The sequence below is a fragment of the Polyergus mexicanus genome, unplaced genomic scaffold, assembly GCF_030449975.1.
Source record: "Polyergus mexicanus isolate NDT 795.1 unplaced genomic scaffold, iyPolMexi1.0 SCAF_9, whole genome shotgun sequence".
Lineage (NCBI taxonomy): Eukaryota > Metazoa > Arthropoda > Insecta > Hymenoptera > Formicidae > Polyergus > Polyergus mexicanus.
The window spans coordinates 5,945,094-5,967,236 of record NW_027223329.1 but is presented as its reverse complement, the minus strand read 5'-3'; the positions used below and the strand labels follow the sequence as shown (position 1 = coordinate 5,967,236).

Below are 22,143 nucleotides of genomic sequence, written 5' to 3'. Positions count from 1 at the left end.
AAGCAGTGGTATCAACGCAGAGTACTAAGTATTACGGGAAGATTATCAAAAACTAAATATTTTACGAGATATTTAATTTTTTTATATCAAAATATGTCAGATTAAAATATAAAATAACTCAAAAAGTACTTAATAAAAAAAATACTTTATTATAGTGTTTTGGAAAGCTCTCGATGTCAGCTACAAGAATACTAAATAAAAAATGGGGGTTTCTATTTAAGATTTTAAAATTGACCTTCACATGACTTTCAAATGATTTTCCAAGGTCAAACCAATGGTACCATCTTATGGCCCCCTCGAAACCAAACAACTTTTGTCTAAAACATTTTTCTCTTCCGGGCTTGGTTTTTGAGATATTCGACTGGATGGATTTAAATGGGCCACCCAGTATATATATATATATATATATATATATATATATATATATATTATCAACGCAGAGTACTAGACCACCCGTACACCCCTTTTAAAATGAAAATAAATAGCTTTTATCAAAAATCGCGAACATATTTTAAGTAAATCGGGGTATGCTTTATCGAATGATGACTTTGAACTTGACTGTGAGGTTAGGTTTTCTTCAATTGAAGATCAACTTTGATTTTTTAAATGGAAACCCCCTTATTTATTGGATCTTTTTGTAGCTTATCTCGAGAGCTTTTCAAAACACTATAATATTTTTTCATTAAGTACTTTTTGAGTTATTTTATATCTTAATCTGACATATTTTGACTTAAAAAAATAAAATATCTCGTAAAATATTTACAAAATATTATAAGTCTTCATAATATGTAAAACAAATTACTTTTTTACTAAAATCGGCTTTACAAAATTAGCCAATTTTTGGTAATTATTTAATGTAGCGGACCCATCTCCAATGACATTGATTTTGACATATGTTGTCAAGGACATAATCCTGAGTAACTTTTTCTTGTAACTTAATCGGCGATCTCTCATAATTTTTAAGATATTTAAAGTTAAAGTTAGATTCAAAACAAAAATTTGGCTTGAGTTATATAACGTAACTCGCGAACCAGATTTCAGTTTTAAATCAGAAATAGGTTTAGGTTAGATTATATCTTTCAGAAGTGGAACCCCTCCGTAGAGGGGCGGAACCCACTGTGTCCTGTAATGTGTTTCGTATATTATGTAAAGACCTCATTTCACATTAATATCAGGGTCCTGATGCGGATGGATCTCGTTCCTTGCGTGGAAATTACAAACCTATGTAAAAATTATGTTTTATTTTTCAAACTTTATTTGTTAATAACTTTTTAATAAACAATGACCGATTAAGTTATAAAGAAAAGTTACTCAGGATTATGTCCATGACAATATATGTCAACGTCATTAGAACTGGATCCGCTATACTAAATTGTAACGGGGTTACTTTTCGCGAGCGCGCGGATGAGCTCGGTCAGGATCAGGGCTCGTGAAAAGGTGAGACACACGAAAAGATTGAGTTAAAAGGTATCGTCTTTATTTGCCTCTTTTGGCAATGGTCGATTTACAATAGGTTGTGTGATGTTATCGCGCGGCGGAAGATGCAACGCGCTAGATGTAATGCGCGTTCGTTATTCGGTGCGCGATGTTCGATATATCGAACCACTTACGATATTCATACGGCAAAGCCGCGTTTATTTTGACGGCATGCGAAACGCGCAAGAAACCGGGCGCGATCGTTCGGCGCGTGTTTATTTTGACGGCGCGCGAGACGCGCAAGGAACAGGGCGCGGTCGGTCGGCGCGTGTACGGCAAGGCCGTATTTATTTTGGCGACGCGCGGAATACAATGGAATATTAGGCGACAGGTATTTCGGCGCGGTGATTATAATTCGCAAGTATCGTAAAACGGGGTTGATCGTTGTCCCGGAATTATGCGCGTATTCCCAGTGGTAGGGGGAATGCGATCGGAGATCGAGTATCCTCGACCGGGCGGAGAACTCTCCGTCCCTGCTTCCGTCCGCGGAATCGAGGATAGTGCGGCGGAGTCGAGAAAACTCGACGGGGCAGCGAACTCGCAAACCCACGGTCCGGCTGGCTGGAGCGGTCGGATAATAGATCGTAATCTAGGAGAGCGGTGAACACTCCGCTCTCGTCGAGTTGGTCGGATTTGTGTGAGAATTTCGGAGACTGCACGGAAACCGAGAATGCTCGGCGGAGGCTGCGAACACGTCAACCTCACGTTCCATCGTTGTTGCGAATTTCGGGATCGGTTCTGGTATCGTATCTCGGAGTGTACTGCTTGAGCGGATTCAGGAATCGTTCTGGTAATGAGATGCCGAAACGCTGTCTTTTTATACCCGAGCGTCTATTGGTAATTGCGTCGTTCGCCCCCGCGTGGGGATAACGACGCGTTGTTTTCGGCGTGTAATTACGGTAAACGCGTCGCTTCCCCTGGGCGAAACGACGCGGCGTTTCGACGGGTGACGCTCGGGATCTTCCGGCAGTGTTCGGCTGTGCTCGGGCTTGTCGTATAACGGCGTAACGGCGGCCGTATAACGGTCGTACGGTTGTTTTATCGCAACGGCGATAATTTAAGTATTAAAAAAGGCGCTAGGCACTTCTGCCACTGCCCGGCTGGTGTTCGCTGGGCGGCAGACTTCCGGCTGGCTACGTGCCGGGTAACGATGGGGGGTGCATCGTTACATCACCCCCCCGCCTACTGTGCTTGAAGTTTGAGGCACTCGCTCGCTTACTCGTCTATTTTGCGGCGGTAGCGCAATTTTTCCGGCGCTGTCGAACCGCAAGGTCCATCGTCCTTGCGGTATCCGGACCTGGTATCGCCAGGACACGTGGACCGCGAAATGCGGGATCGGCGCTAGGAGTCCCGGCTCTACCTCCACCATGATCGGCGGTGGCGGTGCGGGGCCCATCGGGACCAGGATTTCGGGCATGGGGGGGGGGCGGGTGGTGTTTTCCCCGGCGTCCGTTCCTCTGGTGTCTGCTCCTGGCCCGATGGCGACCTTGGTCGCTTGGCTGGCGTCCTCATCGGTGTCACGGCGTGACATCGACGTCGGCAGGCGGATAGCGGCGGCGGCGGTGTGGCCAGCATGGCCAGTTTCCGCTGGTTCGTCTTGTCGGACCGCTGGATGGCGGTGCCGACTTTCGGCGGCCGTTTCGGTGGTGGCGGCCGGGAGGTCGGCGGTGCTTCCAACACGCCTGTGCCATACGGCGGCTCGGGCTCTTCCAGGATCTCGTTGATCGCTTCCAAAATATCTTTCTCGATACTCATCTCGAAAGCTTCTGAGCTCGGGATCTTTCCTGGTTGCTTTCTTTCCCTCGGATTTTTGCTTTTAATCCGTGGTGGGGTTGTTTTCCTCGTTTCCATCTTCGCCTTCCTCGTCATTGTTTTCGTCAATATTGATGTTATTGTCGTCCGGATCCTCTGTATTGTTGTTGTCGTCGGTGTCAATGTTTTTGTTTTCGCCGGGAGCGAGTTTTAGGTCTTGGATATGTGTATGGCGATACCATTGCCCGCGTTGACTCCGGAGATCGACGATTACCGGCGAAATAAACCGTACTTCCAGCGGGCCGATGAACTTTGGCGCGAGCTTTGCATTAAATGCGTTCGCTTTGTTGGATAGCGGGTAGTTTCGCTTCCAAACGTAATCGCTTAGCTTTGGTCGCCATTCTTGCCGTCGTAGGTCGTAGTATCGCTGTTGTCGCTAGAATCCCCTGGCCAGGTTGATGCGTACGACTTTCTCGGCGTCTCGCAGTTGTTGTCGGACGATGTCGGGTTGTGGGGCCTCCGTAGGTGTTGGGAGGGCGGGGGCGGGGGCGGGTGGAACTAATTCGCGGCCGTGATTCAAATATGCCGGCGTGTATCCTGGCGTTGTGCTTGGTGGTGTTGTACGCAAATTGTAGCGCAGGGAGATGTTCGTCCCACTCTCGGTGGTCGCGGTCTACGTATTGCGCCACCATTGTTTTTATCGTGCGGTTGGTGCGCTCTACGGGGTTACAATGCGGGCTGCGGACGGGTGCGGTACGATGCTCGATATTGAAGGCCTTGAGCCTCGCGGTTAGCGGTGCGGACTTAGATTGCGTCCCGTTGTCTGATATAATGATATCGGGACGGCCGTGTCGCAGGATTACGCTTTCCGTGATTTCGCGTGTTATGGCCGGTGCCGTGGGTTTTCTTAGCGGCGAGAGTTCTACCCATTTTGAAAACCGGTCTTGCATGACTAGTAGCCATACGTGCCCTCGGCGCGATCGGGGAAGCGGTCCTACTAGGTCGACCGTGACGAGTTCCCAGGGGCGGTTAACGTGTGTCGCGTGCATGTGTCCTGCCGGTTTTTGCTGGAGTGCCTTATGCGCTAGGCATTTGGTGCAGTGTCGGACGTAGTTGGCGATTTCCCGTAACATCCCGGGCCAGTACAAATTTTCGGCAATGCGGGCGATAGTTTTTGCGACCCCCCCGTGCCCGGCCGTGGGGCATCGTGGTACTGCCGGAGGATCTCTCCGCGTTGCTCGCGGGGCACGCACCGCTTCCACTCGTCGGCGGATGTTTCTTTGAAGTTTAAACTGTGGAGGAGGTGACGGTAGAGCTCGTTGTTCGTGATTCGGTAATCCGGGTGCGCGGCGGGGTTGCGTCAGATGTTTAGTAAGCGGTTGTACCTGCGCAACGTATCGGTTGAATCGCGTTTACTTCCGGTTTTCGTGAGAGCGCGTCGGCTACGCGGTTTAGCGCTTCTCGTCGGTATTTAATCTCGTAGTCAAATTGCTGGAGCTCGAATAGCCAGCGGGCGAGTCGTCCCGTCGGAGTTTCTAGTTTTTGCAACCAGCGTAAGGACTGATGGTCCGTGATGACGATGAAGGCGTACCCTCCCAGGTAATTTCGCATTCTCCGTATGCCCCAGACAACCGCTAGACATTCGAGCTCCGTGGTGCTATAATTTCTTTCGACGCCGGATAACGTGCGGCTCGCGTAGGCGATGACGCGTTCGCCGTCCTCGTGATATTGCGTGAGGACGGCTCCGAGACCGCTGGTACTCGCGTCCGTTTGTAAGAAGAAACGGCGGTTAAAATCCGGGCATGCGAGTACGGGCGCGGTGGTTAACGCGTGTTTCAATTGTTGAAACGCGGCGGCTTCTTTCGCCCCCCATGCCCAGCGGGCGTTCTTCTTAGTTAATTGCGTGAGATGCGGCTAGCGTCGAGAAATTTTGGATGAATCGTCGGTACCACGACGCCATCCCGAGGAACTGTCGGATTTGTTTCACCGAGCGCGGTTCGGCCCAATTCGCGACCGCGCTGACCTTGTCGGGGTCAGTGTGGATTCCGGTACGGTCAACAACGTGCCCCAGGTATTTCAGGTTGTCGACGCAAAATCGACATTTGTCTGGGTTTAACCGGAGGCGGCGGAATACTTCGGCGAGCAAGTCTAAATGTTCGTCGAACGTGCGGCTAATTATTATAATGTCGCCTAAATACACGAAAACGTTCGGTTCGAGCGCGGGTCCGATGACGGTGTCGAGCAGGCGCTGGAACGTGGCCGGGGCGGAGTGCAGCCCGAAAGGCATCACCCGGAATTGCATTAAGCCTTTTCCCGGTACTGTGAATGCTGTGATCGGTCGGCTTTCGGGTGCCAAAGGTACTTGCCAGTACCCGCTTTTTAAATCGAGCGTCGTTAGATATCGGGCGCCGCGTAGCTTGTCCAAGGTGGCGGTGACTTGCGGCAGCGGGTAGGCATCTTTCTCGGTGACCTCGTTGACCTTCCGAAAATCGATGCAAAAACGGTGTTTCCCGTCCTTCTTTCGGACGACCACTACGGGTGAGCTCCATGCACTTCGAGATGGCTCGATTACTCCCGCTCTTTTCATCTCTTCGACTTCCGTGTCGATAATGGCTTGCATGGTCGGATTGCGTGGCCGGTATCTTTGTTTAATTGGTATGGTTTGGGTTAATCGGATATGGTGCTCGACCAGCGGGGTCGGCCCCGTGACCGTCTGGAATTTTTGGAGTTTGTAGTTCAGGAAGTCACTCAGGCGGTTCTCTTCTTCCTTTGTCCACTTAGCCAGGCCGTTGGTTTTCCCGCAAGTCGGCTGGCTGTGTCGGGCTTGCCGTTGTCATGGCGGTGCGATCGCGAGCCCCAAGCGGCCCCATAGATCGATCCCAAATAATGCGGCATCGCGGAGTGTCGGTAGGATCCAAAAGTCGTGGATGTACGTCCGTCCTTGCAAGTATATTGGTAGTCGGACCTTTCCGAGGGTCCGGGCCGCGGTACTGTCGGCCATCTGTACTTGGCCGTCTTCTTCGCTGGGTGCGATGCCGAGTTTCTTTATTGTCTCGATGGTTTCGGCATTGACAAATGAAACCTCTGAGCCCGAGTCTAGTAGGGCTTCCACGGGATGCCCGTGCACGGTTGCCGTAATGTGTGGCCGCGGTGTATATCTTACTTCGTTCTGGGCGTCCGGGATTCGGCCATGGTACTCCCGGCGCGTCTGGCGTTTCCCGGCGGTGGATGGCAGTTGGCGGTCAGGATTCCGTCCTTCTCGCATTGCGAGCAGAATCGTCGTGGGGTTTGCCTGCATTGAAACCGGGTGTGCTCCCGTTGTTTGCAATGCCAACAGCACTCCTCCCGGTTATATGCGGTCGCTACGGTCGGTGTTGTAGTGCCGTGCGGTTTTCGGCTCGGCTGCTCCTGCTCGAACTCCGCGGCGTCATCGAACAATTCTTTTAAGTCGTGCACGTCCCAGCGTTTGACGTATCTCTTGTATTCGGGTCGCATATTTGTGTAAATTCGCGACAGTCTCTGGTCGCGGGTGAACCCCCCGGCTCGGCGTATGAGAGTCATCACTTCGTCTGCATACGACACGAATTTTTCGTTATCTCTCTGTTTTCGTTCGTCGATTTGTTGCTGGAGCTCCTCGTTATACCGTGGGGGTAGATACCGCCGTCGAATGGCGTCGCAAAGATCTCCCCACGTCCTCCAATCTTCGAGGTTATTTCGCGCCCATGCGACGGCCTCTCCGCGTAGGAGTTCGGACAGCCCCTTCATTAGTTGCTCGCCGGAGTACCCGTAGTCCGCGCGGAGGTCGTCTACGCGTTCTAGGAACGCGATGGGGTCGCGACCGTCGAATAGACGTCCCCATTTCCGCAGCTACTCTAGCATTTGCGTGGTTGCGGATGGTTTGAATTCGCGTCTTTCGTCGCGGTGTGCGCTCGGCGGCACGATCTCTATTCGCGGGGGCGTCCGCGTGTTCCGAGCGTCCGGGCCTTAGGCCCCAAATTCGTCTGGGTGTGAGTCTACATATTGGCTGATTCAGCTGCGGATAACATCGAGTGTGCCGGACGTCTCGATGCCATGTTGCGTGGTTATATTTATTAGTTGCTCTTTCGAGAGCGTGTATAGCCAGGTCTTCATAACGCTCGGTTATCGATCACACCGTTAGAGAAAAAAGGAAAAAAAATCGTGTGTCCCGGACGGTCCTACTGTTCGGGCGCCAATGTAACGGGGTTACTTTTCGCGAGTGCGCGGATGAGCTCGGTCGGGATCAGGGCTCGTGAAAAGGTGACACACACGAAAAGATTGAATTAGAAGGTATCGTCTTTATTTGCCTCTTTCAGCAATGGTCAATTTACAATAGGTTGTGTGATGTTAGCGCGCGGCGGATGATGCAACGCGTTAGATGTAATGCGCGTTCGTTATTCGGTGCGCGATGTTCGATATATCGAACCGCTTACGATATTCGTACGGCATAAGCCGTGTTTATTTTGACGGCACGCGAGACGCGCAAGAAACAGGGCGCGGTCGGTCGGCGCGTGTACGGCAAGGCCGTGTTTATTTTGACGGCGCACGGAATACAATGGAATATTAGGCGACAGGTATTTCGGCGCGGTGATTATAATTCGCAAGTATCGTAAAACGGGGTTGATCGTTGTCGCGGAATTATGCGCGCATTCCCAGTGGTAGGGGGAATGTGATCGGAGATCGAGTATCCTCGACCGGGCGGAGAACTCTCCGTCCCTGCTTCCGTCCGCGGAATCGAGGATAGCGCGACGGAGACGAGAAAACTCGACGGGGCAGCGAATTCGCAAACCCACGGTCCGGCTGGCTGGAGCAGTCGGATAATAGACCGTAATCTAGGAGAGCGGTGAACACTCCGCTCTCGTCGAGTTGGTCGGATTTGTATGAGGATTTCGGAGACTGCACGGAAACCGAGAATGCTCGGCGGAGACTGCGAACACGTCAACCTCACGTTCCGTCGTTGCTGCGAATTTTGGGATCGGTTCTGGTATCGTATCTCGGAGCGTACTGCTCGAGCGGATTCAGGAATCGTTCTGGTAATGAGATGCCGAAACGCTGTCTTTTTATACCCGAGCGTCTATCGGTAATTGCGTCGTTCGTCCCCGCGTGGGGATAACGACGCGTTGTTTTCGGCGGGTAATTACGGTAAACGCGTCGCTTTCCGTGGGCGAAACGACGCGGCGTTTCGGCGGGTGATGCTCGGGATCTTCCGGCAGCGTTCGGCTGTGCTCGGGCTTGTAGTATAACGGCGTAACGGCGGCCGTATAACGGTCGTACGGTTGTTTTATCGCAACGGCGATAATTTAAGTATTAAAAAAGGCGCTAGGCGCCTCTGCCACTGCCCGGCTGGTGTTCGCCGGGCGGCAGACTTCCGGCTGGCCATGTGCCGGGTAACGATGGGGGGTGCATCGTTACAAAATAATTATCCAATTTTTTTATTTTAGGATTAAAAGTGTAAAAATCAAAGAATTAATTATTATTTATGAATCTAAACTGCATATTTTGATATGTATAAATTTAAAAAAATGTACATGTTTCTATTATCCAATATGTTATTAATACTCTTTTTTTCAATAATATTAATACATTTTAGGTAGTATTCTTTGTCTATTAACTATTAAACATTTTATTTCTTTTTATTATATTTTACAATGTTTTTATATATTTAAAAGCTGTTTTTATAACAGCTTTCAAGTTACCTTGATAGAAATATTCTATGAAAATCTTAATAAAATCATATTGAAATAGTACTGACTCACATACTGAAATCTTAATCAATTGATCCTTTTTCTCTCTCTCATTGCAATATCATTAAAAATTTTTTAAAATTTATTTAAAATTTTATTCAGCAAATATCAATAAAAATGTATTTATTTATTAGTAAATTTCATGAAAATTCATATAGCACAACGAAGTTGTAGACATATTGCAGAATAATTTTGGATAAAATTCCGAAAAGAGCCCGGCTCCGATTTTGATGAAACTTTGTGAAAAACTTCCTTTTAGGTTAAAATAAAAGCCCCTAAAAGGAATTTTGGCGACTCGTACGAGAAAGTCATTTTTTAAGAGAAAATGGTAAAAAGTATAATTGTGATAGTTACATTAGCAAATATCTCGCTAATGACCTTGACCTTCACATATGTTGTAAAGGTGAGGTTGCTGATTAATATTCACTTTGTTTTATTTGACAGTCCCGTATAGTTTTTGAGATATTTAACGAAAAAGATTTACCGAGTTATACGATTTTACATGGATGTGTAACTTTTAAAGGTAATTTCAAAGGTAAATAAATACCGAAAAAGGACAATCCATACAACAATTGTAGGGTGAACCTCATTCGCTTCACATTGTAAAGTATATGCGTAGACATGGTGGGTTCCGCCCCCCGTAGGGGGGCTCCACTTCCGGAAAATATAACCTAACCCAAATCTATTTCCGATTTAGTTTCGCGTCCGAAGCACAAGGCGATATGAAATGAACCTCGCTTCGTGCAGAAAGTTGCAAATCTATGTGAAATCGTTTAATTATAAACCTCGTCTCGCGTCCGAAGGCGATATGGGATGGATCTCGCTTCGCGCAGAATGTTATAAATCCATGTAAAATCGTATAACTCGGTAAACCTTTTTCGTTAAATATCTCAAAAACTATGCAAGACCACCAAATAAAACAAGTGAATATTAATCAGCAACCTCACCCTTACAACATATATTAAAGTCAAGGTAATCGGCGAAGTATAAATGTAAATCCGCTAATGTAAATAATTATCGATTCAGTACTATTTTCTCTTAAAAAATGACTTTCTTGTAGGAGTCGCCAAAATTCCTTTTAGGATCTTTCATTTGAACCTAAAAGGAAGCTTTTCACAAAGTTTCATCGAAATCGGAGCCGAGCCTTTTTCAGAATTCCACCCATAATTTTTTTGAAAGATTTTTCTTGGGATGCACTGCTTGTCAACGAATATTGCTATTGTTATGACTATCCGAACTTTGTTGACAGTCAGCCTGAATAATTCCGATATCACTGCTGATGGACACCCAATTACATTTCTTAAATTTTCAATCAATTAAGTTATTGCCCTCTTTCGAAATATTTCGAATATTATTCGAAATTAGACATTTCGATCTATTATTGTTTGATAAAGTACCCGAGGAGTTTCTGGTTTCGGGGGGTGTCGGGAAGAACAGTTAGAATCCACGCGCACTCACTCTGGTTCGAGCCGCATTTCGCAAATATTCTCACTCAAACGTATTTCGATGATAGATTTCCGATTGATAAAGTCCTTCGGGTCACCGAGAACCTTGAGAACACCGGGAGATTGATCACTAGATCCGATCCGAATCGCAAAACCGAATTCCGAGTACTTTGTAGACTTTTCTAAAGGCAACGTGCGTTACGAAAGACCAGTACTTACAGAATGATCGAGAATCACCGGAAGGGTCGATATCGACGCAGGAGCGCGGATAAGATCCTGAGAGCGTGCTTGTGATTGGGTGATAGCATGGCGCGATGTCGGTTAGATTGATAGGACAGGCTTTGGGATTGGGTTAAGGTCACGTACAAGAGAGAAAAGAAAGAGAGAGATAACACTAAAGAGAAGGACCAGAGTGAGTGAGATGATGTTGAGGAGATTGCGCAAAAGTTGCGAGATTTTCTGACCATTCCGCCCGCCTTCTACAACAGCGTTGAAGAATTATGCTATTGGTGATGGTGAGGCCGGATCCATTGCTGATTGCTCCGTGGGTGAGGGTTGATCTGGTGTCATCGGAAGCACTGCCAACTTGGTGATAGGCCGTTTGAGTTCTGTTGTGGCCGTCTTAAGGGTGACTACTCTGCAGAGACCGAGCCGAGATGAAGCCGCGTGACCCGAGCAAGAGGCCATTTTGATGGAGGGAATTTCTCATCCGTGAAAAGTACAACAGAGCTGACCTCGATTTGCGTGGAAGGATGATGCCATTTCGATATTGCAAGCTGACGTTGAAGACATTCAGCTGACCAACGCGAACAGAAATGTTGGAATTGCTGCTGAATGAGCTGCCACCGAGATAACCTTGTGAGGGGCACTGCGGAAAGAGATGGCTCAGGAATTGTAGTTGGCGCTGCCCCGATGATGAAATGCCCGGGGGTGAGGGCTGCCAGGTCTTCCGGGCCGTCTGAAAATGGACACAATGGCCTGGAGTTGAGGACTGCCTCGATTTGGACTAGAAGAGTCGTAAGTTCATAGGTTATGGCAGTTTCGTTTATAGTCCTTCGTAGATGATGCTTGACCAATTTGACAGCAGCCTCTCATTTACCGCCGAAGTGAGAGGCTGCTGGAGGATTGAAGACCCAAGTGGTGCCGTCATGGGTCAGTAGCTGAGTGAGTTCCGCGAATTCTTTTGATCCCGCGTTGAATAGCCGCTTAAGAGATATATCTGCCCCCAGAAAATTGGTTCCACAGTCGCTAGACAGAGTTTGGCAGATACCTCGCCGTCCCGTCAACCGCTGATACGCTGCGATGAATCCTTCTGTTGAGTAGTCCGTCACTGCCTCCAGATGAACCGCCGAAGTTGAGAAGCAAACAAAAATAGCTAACTAGCCCTTGTGACACTTAGCCCCTCGTCCTCGCCAAGTTTTGAGAGTGAGGGGGCCGGCGTAATCAACCTCTGTGTTGAGGAAGGGACGAGATGACATAATGCGAGATGATGGCAGTTGACCCATGAGTTGCTGTGCCCTTACGCCACGTTGTCGAGCACACCAAACGCAGCGGAGAATGTGAGATCTTACTGGAGCTCGGCCACCAAGGATCCAGTAAGCCTGGCGAAGATATGTCAAGGTTACTTGAGTTCCGCCGTGAAGAGTTCTTAGATGAGCGTCCGATATAATGAGTCAAGACAGATATGAATCCCGTGGCAAGATGGCTGGGTGCTTGCATTTCGGGTCCAATTGAGAGTGCTTGAGCCGGCCTCCGACTCTGAGGATGCCCGAATGATCGATGAAGGCCGTAAACTTGGCGAGAGGATGAGACCTTGACAAGTATGCTCCGCTTGAAATGATTGTCAGTTCCGATGAGAAGTACGCCGATTGAACTGACCGAATCCAATATAGTCGTGAAACTTCCAGATCTGCAGGTGTGAGAGGTGTGGCCAGAGAGGATTGTGGTATACCTTTGAGGATCGCGCAACACCGTTGACAGTGAGCCGTAATCCGAAGGAGCCGTGTGAGTGATGAGTAACGATAGAGGAGCTCCCAGAGGTGGTGTTGCCTTACTGTTGAGGAGGTGAGAAGAAGCCCGGGCCGCTCCTCAATAGTCGCCGCCGAATCTAGCTGTGATACCATGCTTGGCCAATGTTGAGAAGACTGTACTAGTTACGAGGGACCGTTCCACCAAAGATGATGCCGAGAGAGTTACGCGGAAGAGAGACCGCGAGAAGCATAGTCTGCTGGATTCTCCTTGCCGGGAATAAACCGCCAATGGCCCTGAGGTACGCGTTCTTGAATTGCCGCCACTCGATTCCGAACGAAATCTTTCCAGCGAGAGGGATGACTGTTGATCCAGTGAGCGATACTGATGAGTCCGTCCACAGGTAGATTGGTATCTCCGCGAGTTCTAGGGTTCGTTGAACATAGCTGATAAGACGAGAGAGTAGAACCGTCGCCGTGAGTTCCAGCCGGGGAATGGTGAGCCTTTTGAGAGGTGCGATCTTGGTTTTGGCGCACACCAGTGTGATGATTGGCTCTGTCGTGTGAGGTGTGACCTTGATGTAAACCGCCATGGCAAATTGCGAAGCATCCGAGAATCCATGAAGCTCGACCGTGGCTGACGGCGTGAGAGACATCCACCGAGGAATCGTGATGAAGTCAGGTCAGACAGCTATGAACGGAAGTGCGTCCACCGATCTCGAACAGTGTCCAATTGAGCGGTGTCCAAGTAAACGATGCGTATTTTCTTATGTGTCCAAAAGCTACTGTATCCAAAATTACTGTGTCCAAATGCACTGTGTCCAATTGAACCGTGTGCACAATCTCGTGTCCATTTGTAACGTGTCCATTTGCACCGTGTCCAATTGTACTGTGTCCAAGTGAAGGCCACTCTACCGATTCAGCTGCAGAGAGAATTTCGCTTCGAGATTGGACATGATGAGTTATGCTTATTTTATCCGGTGATTTCCAATTGATTAACTTCACTGAAGAGAGAGTGTCCGATGAGCCGTGCGTCTCCGAGGGTGAGAAAGAGAGGTCCGTATTCCGCGCACGAGACTCACAAGATGGCCGTGGAGAGGGTGAGTCAAAGCACCGCGTGGCTACGGGAGCTAGAGAGAACGCCTTACGCGTCGCGGAGATCCGTTGCCGTGCGCCCGAATCCGTCTGCTAGCAGTTTGCGAACAGATTCAAGCAGAATATTGCAGCAGATTGGCATCAACTGCGTCCGCATTAAACTTGTGTTTTGCCGGCAGAACCTGTCGACATAAGTTGACAGTAAATTGACTGCAGAAATCAAGCAGGATCTGCGCAACGCGCTAATATGGTAATTAATTGCACTAATTGATTTGTCTCATTATTCTGTACATAAAAGTATTACGGTAAGATTATCGAAAACTGAATATTTTATGAAATATTTTATTTTTTATATCAAAATATGTCAGATTAAAATATAAAATAACTCAAAAAATACTGAATGAAAAAATACTTTATTATAGTTTTGGAAAGCTCTCGAGGTAAACTATAAGAATAAATAATGAAAAATAGGCGGTTCTATTTAAAAAAATCAGCGTGATTCAAAGTGATTTTTATGACTTTGACAGTGCTATTCAAGATCATACTAATATTATTATATAATGTGCCACTTAGAGCTCTACAACTTTTGCATGAAACATTTTTCACGAAAATGCGTTGTTTTCTCAAAAAACTGCTGATAAGGGCGCTCCATTACACCCTGTATATATATGTATATATTGTTTATAGAACATGTAGAGTTAAAATACAAACATTTTTTTATTAAAATACTTTTACAATATTATTGGTTAATTCATTTGCGCTCTACATAAGGCGCTGGCTCCCATTGCCAATTTCTAATTTTATTTTATTATTTTTAAAATACTTTTTATAATACAAACTTAAGCTGTTGATTAAGCCTGTTAGAAACTTGATTGCTTTACATGTTATTAAAATAATATACAGTAACAAAAAGTGTCGAAAAATGGGCCTACCCCTAAACGATAACATACTATATACTCTGTATTTTGCGGATGGTCAAATAGTAGTGACCCAGGAATATGATGACATAAACTACATGATACGCAATCTGATAGAAGAATATGAAAATGGGTTTTGCAAAAACATGAGGTATATCTGGACAAAACTGAATATATGTGCATTGGAGGAGAACAACAGAACTTGGTACTTGACAACGGACAACAGATAAAACAATGCATTGAGTACCAATATTTTAGAATAAAATTAACGCAGAAAGGAATGATGGATGAAGCGATTCGAGAACGAAATATACAGGGAAGAAAAGCTATTGCTATGCTAAATGATGTTTTATGGGATAAACGCATTTCAAAACAAAACAAAAAAAGAATATATAACACTATCGTAAAAAGTATAACAACATATGGCTCAGAAGTGTGGCCAATAAAAGAAAAAACTATAAAGATGTTCACAGCTACAGAAATGGACTTTTGGAGAAGGGCAACAGGCAGATCAAGAATGGAGAGAATAACAATAGAATAAGAGAGATTATGAATGTAGACCGTACCATAATAGAAGACATTAAAGATAAACAATTGGTATGGTTTGGACACGTCCAAAGGATGTCAGAAGCAAGAATACCTAAACAGATTTTACAATGGAAGCTAGGAGGAAAAAGGAAGCAGGGTAGACCTCGAAAATGTTGGCAGAGTGGTATAAATGAGGAAATAAAAAAGAGACGATTGGGAGAAGATCTATGGAGAGATAGAAAGGGATGGCGATTGGGTAAATCCCAAAAACTTACCTTTTTAAAATAGGTAAAAAAGGGTGCTAAGTACATTTTCGCTAGTTGCGAAAAACTGTTATATGGGTAAATATTGACAAAAGGGGACCCAGCCTCAATGACCTTGATCTTGACATATGTTGTCAGGGTCATCATCCTGTAACTCTCAAAAGGTTTTAGCCGTCGCTCGTTGTTTACTGAAAAGTTATTAAACAAAGATTTGTATAAATCAAGGTTTGTACGTAGTCTGAAAAACTTGATATTGGACTTAGTTTACAGAAATAATCCTTTGTATACTACACACATACATTTAAATAAACATGCAAGTTTGTATATAGGATGTTCAAAAATAAAATATTACTATGTTAAATTAATTATTTATAGTTTGCTCATTATTTGAAAAAAACATCAATATGTTTATCAAGAGTATAGAGTCTTTTATATAAAAATTCAGCAATATAATGTTGATAATGATATTCTCGAATACCGAAACGTGGAATATTAGCACGCACTTCTCTTCATAATCTCTCTGTTTTGTGTATGAACTTGATTATTAGGATCCACGAAATTTTGAGAATGATTTATTGTTTGATGTGTATAATTTTCATTTTTGAGATTATTATAATCACGCCAACAATCACTATAAATAATTGATCTAGGAGCAATATATTTATGAATTAATGGTAATAAAGTTTCGGAATTTCGGTTTTCTACATAATGAAAACTTTGTTTGTAACACGTTCTATATCGCCAAATATCCATTGTTGTTTTAACATGCGGTCTTTGTTAAATTTTCTTTTCCCAATTTTGGCTTCATCTATTTCTACAATAATCCCTAGTCGCCAAGTTGTTGTTGTTCTTTTATTAACCAGTCCGATAATAACTAAATATTAAATGAGAACAAATATATAAGTAAAAATATGTAAGTAACAAATATAAATATATACCTGAATATTTTATTTAAATTTCTAATTTACATACTTCTCTACAAAAATTTGTCCAATCAACAATAGTTTTATCACATATTTCCAATTCATTACATATAAGAGATTGTCGTGGTGGTTTAATTATTAAAAAATATCCAATAAACCGACAAATTTTTGTCATATCTAAATGAGCTTTAGCAAACCAAGTGTTATTCAACATGCTTATTTTAAAGTTGCATGTTATCCGTTGCCTTTTTCGTCCAGATATAAAATCTTATAATACTTATTAGTGCAATGCATGGTAAAGTTTTTAAATACATTTGCATGAGTTATAATATTTCCACATTTTACACATTGAATATTACCACGAATAACTTGTTTATCAACATGCTGATAATTTGTCGGTAACATGTAACGTGGCAATTTAGCTATTCTGTACATTTATTATTATGAAATGTATTATATGTATTATTATATGTTTAATCAGCTTTAATCGTACAACGTACAATCGTATGATTGTACGATCGTATGTTGTACGATTTGTAACGATGCATCCCTCCACCGTTACCCGGCCGTCGATCCGCCGGAAGTCCGCCGCCCGACAAACACCGGTCGGGCATAATGCGGAGGCGCCGAGCGCCCATTTTTAAGATATAAAGAAAAGCGTTCAAATTTATAACCGCCGTCAAGACGCGTTTGTTTACCGGGAACTGTCGCCGCGCTCGGGTAACCGTACCGACCGTTCCCGAAACCGCCCGAGTCGCGCGCGGCGGTTCAATCTTAAACAATATGCCTTAAAACAATCAGGCATATTACGCACGCGCACCCGCCGGAGAAAGCGGTATAAATAAGGGCACATTTTCCATATCGAGACCAGATCTTCCGCAACCGCCAGAGTCTGTAAGACGCCTGGAAATCCGCTACGATCCTATAACCGCTCAAAGAGAGAGAAAACGGGGTTGGGAGTACCCAGCCTCCGCCGAGAGTTTGCGGCATCTCCACGAGCGATCCTTCCGATCTATTGCAAAGAGAGGAAAACGGGGTTGGGCGTACTCAGCCTCCGTCGAGAGTTCTCGACACCTCACCCGCATCCGTCCACCTGTGTGCAACGGCAATTATCCAGCGGTAGGGAGTTCCCTGCCGTTGACGGGTGTTCCCGTCGGCCGTTGCACTCCTGCATTCTACGGGAAAATCATCCCCGACGGAACAATACCGCGATACCCGCGAACTTGTAGTAATTCCGCGACCGCCATTACCGCGATCGGAATCACCATTAATACGGCGCGCTAAGTCCCGCTTAAAAGGGGAGGATCTAACCGGCCGCGACATCGATCGACGCAATCAGATCGATACCGACGCGTCTAAGGACCGCCCACCGACCCGACCGAAATTACCGCCCGGTAGCTAGCGGCTCCTGCCGAAATCCAGATCCGCGCAACGTAATCGATATATTCGCGAATCCGCCGAAATCACATTCCGCACCGTGCATATAATTCGGACGCACAGCGACCGACGCGACCGCCACTAGACGATTCCGACATTCACACATACGCGAGGGCGTTTGGCTGCATACACACGATCACACACACATACTTGCGATATACATTGTAAATCCCACGCAGATATTACTCGCTCGCACACGCACTCGCTCGCTTATCACTCACTCACATGCAAGCGCATACACACCGACACACACAATAATTACACACACACACACTCACTCTGTATACACACATATATTTAAACGCAATAAATTATATTCTACCTAACGCATCTATCGTTCGTCTCTCGATACCCTTTCACGAGCCCCGGATCCCGACCGAGTTATCCACGACCGCCTCGCGAAAGCGGTTTATTACATTAAAACTGATTAAACATATAATACATATAATTAAAACTAAGAAACGCACATCTATGAACAAATGTATATAAAAACAGAAGAATAAACACTTCGTAAATTATAAATTTTTATTTATAAATTATTGTAATTAAAAATAAATACAGGGCCTGTAGACCTTCCTGCCCTTGCGTGTTTCATGTTTCATCCGGCATTGGCACCGGATCGGTGTCCTCGTCCTCTCCATCCTCCTTCTCTCCATCTTTCTCCTCTCCATCCTCCTTCTCTCCATCTTTCTCCTCTCCATCTTCCTCTCTATCCTCCTCTCCATTCTCCTCTCCACCCTCCTCTCCATTCTCCTTCTCTTTGTCCTCTTGATGAGTAGTAGCTACATAGATAACACAACAGTTAAAGCAATAAATTAATAAATTAACAAAATGATTTTAAAACTTTATAATCTATTGCATTAAAAAATGTAACATACTTTTTGTTCCTCTCTTTTAATTTTCTTTCTCTTTTTTTTCGTTCCTTATATATTTTTTTTCATTTTCTGTGTCCGTAGACGATCCGCTTGATTCCACAATCATTGCTTCCTCTTCCTCTTTTCTTTTATTCTGTTGTTCCAATTTTCTAATTCATTCATGTTTATTAAATATTAATATATGTGTTATTTAAAGTAAACCAGTAACAAAAAAACAACTATATGTGTAATTTATAAGAGTCCTGTATATAAAAGAGAAGCGAAATCAGCCTTTGTGAAGGCTACCATTTTGAACCCATCGTGAGATGCAGCAACGGTAGCCTTATATCAAAAAGAGAAGCAAAATCGATAGATGGTAGAACGCATTGACGCCATATTGAGTCTATAGCGATTTCGCATTTCTTTTATACAGGATTATAATTTATAATTTATAATCTAAAAATAAAATAATAGTGCTGTTATGTCCTGGCGACTCCACGATTCCTTTCTTCCGTGACGTTGCGGTAATGATCGTCAGTTGGTGATAAGAACGAACCGTTCAATAAGCAAAACATCTTGTGCCATACGTTTCTTTTAAACACTGACATTTGACAGTAACAATATCCACGAGTATCCGTGGGAAAGACGCAAGGAAATCGGTGATGGAAACCATGCTGGTCTCGAGATAAATAAAAAATAACAGCTACCCTTTGCAATAAAATTTCCGGCGGAAGAACAACGAGATAACAAGAACTTTTAACGAAATGTTTAATAAACTCAGCTGCATTAATACTGATAATAATTTTCTAACGGACAAGTAATAAACACAGCTGCATCAACGTTGACAAAAATAATTATAAGGAAGTAAGACCCTTTTCTAATCAGATTATGTGCGCGAGGTTCTCCCGGAAAGGCTAATGTTTAAAGAACTTTTGAACTAATATCGAACTCACCAACCGACGATCAGCACGGGTAAAAATACGAAAATAGGAGACACCCCTTGCCGAATGAGGACACTGGCACGATTCTAATTCGTTAAAATCTTGAAGAATCCCTACTTTTACATAATTTCAATTTGTTAAAGTTTTGAAAGATCCCACTCTTAAAATTAGAAGACGCCCTCAAAAAAGGGTTATATAAAAGAAAGAACTCGTAAGACTGGGCATTATTATTCAAGTACCGATACATTCAAGTACCGATTATTCAAGTACCGATAGATTCAAGTACCGATAGATTCGAGCACATATAGATTCGAGCAGCCATAGATACAGCATTCATAGATTCAGTATTCATAGATTCAGTATTCATAGATTCAGAGATTCATAGATTCAGTGCAGGGCAATTAGTCTCGTGTGCGCGCATTAAAAGAAAAAAAAAAACTCAAAGAGTGACTAGTTCAACATCAGTGTCCTCATCTTGGCGTCGTCTCCAGGGCAACCCGGCACCCGCACAGCATTACACGTTAGCGAAGGACGACAAGTTTGTCAACTTATTCAACCAATTAAGGGTCAGCAAAGAAAGTAGGTTTCTATAATTCGTTTAATTATATTTTTATTCCCGCAATAAATAACGTTATCATCGGTTCCATAGTGAGAACCAGATCAGGAAATATTTACAAATTCCGACCCGCTACCACAAAGATCCGTTCCGCGAGTCAGAAGACGCGAACTTCCATAAATTTTAAGTCAACGTTAACCAACAGTAGTAATAGCAATTACACAATCACCACACACACAGAAACAGTCATTGACTTCCCCCCAAGTTACTCCCCAATCTTTCGGAACCATCTTCTCCTGAACTGCCGCTTTCCCCCCGATCATTCTCCTCGTTGTCAACGATCATCCTTGAAAATTCACCCGCTCCTTCTCCTCCTTCAGAATTAGACAAGTTCGAGAAGGCAGTGCAGGATTTCTGCAACGAACTCCCTAATCTAGAGGACGAATCCTGCTATCAATCTCCACTCCCTCTCCTTTCTTTCCCTCCTGAATCCGACGAATTCGAGAGAGCACTGGAAGAGTTCTGCCATGAACTCCCAGATCTCGATGACAAATCCTCATACCAATCCTAGAATAACGAAACCAACCTCCTAATATTCCTACTCACACTCACTCACACAAATTATTTTCTTTTCTTTTTCTAACAGATATTTTGTAATAACCAGTCAGAAATTCAATATTAATAATAGAATCTTGCCTCATTATTCTGACTGATGTCCTCCGTACGATTGTAAGAACCGCGAACAACCAAACACACACACACACACACACACACACACCCATGCGCATATTAAAATTAATTGTTCTCATCATTTGATATAATGTACATCAAAGTAGTTTAATTTATTATGAATAAATTTATATTCTAATTTAAATCCAATCTTTATTAACCCCTCTCATTCTCCAGTCAAAAGATCGCACCTGGTCCCATCCCGCGTAATAGAGATTAAATTCTTTTACCAAAAAGGGACCGCCGAGCGAACTTCTGAAAAACAGAGTAATAGCGACCCTAACGGTCGTTTACCTGATTTTCGGACTGTCAAGTTCGTTCGACCCGATTCTAACGCTTCGAGACGTTTAACTTCGTTATCATAAAGATAGTGGTTGCGCCCTTCCACTGACTCATCCTTCCTCCAGTCTGAACGTAACAGTGCACTAACCTTTCTTTTTTCAGATTTTTTCTTTTTTTTCCTTTTTCTTTCTCTCTCTTCTTTTCTCTTCCTCTTCCTTTCTCTCTATCTCATTTCTTCTCATATCCTCTTCCTTCTTTTTATGTTTACTTTTCTCTATTTCCCTTTTTCTCTTCTCATCCATATTTCGCTTCGTAGCGCTTCTGTCTTTGCTAGACCTATTTGATGCATAATACATATATACACTAATAAATATTGCGACACTGCACAGTGCACTTTAATTTATTTGTTTTATACAAATAGTATACAAATAATAACATACTTACATCCTATGCGACAGTAAAACATCAACTGATTGCGCTATACAGGGCTGCGTTAGGAAACATCACCCGTGTGCACACGAGCGCCATTCTATCTTCGTTATTTGCTAAAAGTTGAACAAAGATAGAACGACGTTCGTGTGAACATGGGTGATGTTTCTGAACGCAGCTCAGTGCTGCCAAAAATGATAGACATATACCATTGAAATAGATTGATATAAATACACACACACACACACCGATATTTCTCGCGCCGCCTTTCTTCACGTTCTTTTGTTTTGCGGCTTTTGTGGCATCTCCGCGTTACGTAGAAAATCGAGTGCTCGCGCCTTTTTTCGCGTTCTTTTGTTTTGCGGCTTTTGTGGCATCTCTGCGTTACGTAGAAAATCGAGTTCTCGAAATCGAGTGATCGAGAAAATTAGTATGTACGGTTCACGGTGTTATATGTGCTTCTTCGTAATTTGTTGTGCGAATAATTGCTAACTGTTCAGAAAATCTCGCGACTTTTGCGCAATCTCCTCAACATCATCTCACTCACTCTGGTCCTTCTCTTTAGTGTTCTCTCTCTCTCTTTTCTCTTTTGTACGCGACCTTAACCCCATCCCAAAGCCTGTCCTATCAATCTAACCGGCATCGCGCCATGCTATCACCCAATCACAAGCACGCTCTCAGGACCTTATCCGCGCTCCTGCGTCGATATCGACCCTTCCGATGATTCTCGATCATTCTGTGAGTACCAGTCTTTCGTAACGCACGTTGCCTTTAGAAAAGTCTACAA

General features: G+C 44.5%; 2 protein-coding genes across 2 annotated transcripts in view; both read right to left on the bottom strand.

Moving 5' to 3' along the window:
- Cow (Proteoglycan Cow) overlaps nt 1-22,143 on the bottom strand; it is a 759,293-nt gene that overhangs the window by 531,149 nt on the left and 206,001 nt on the right. The window lies entirely within an intron of this gene.
- Nucleotides 2,833-3,345, bottom strand: LOC138936531 (WAS/WASL-interacting protein family member 1-like). Its single transcript, XM_070301971.1, has one exon. It carries the CDS (start codon nt 3,343-3,345, stop codon nt 2,833-2,835), a length of 513 nt encoding a protein of 170 aa, XP_070158072.1.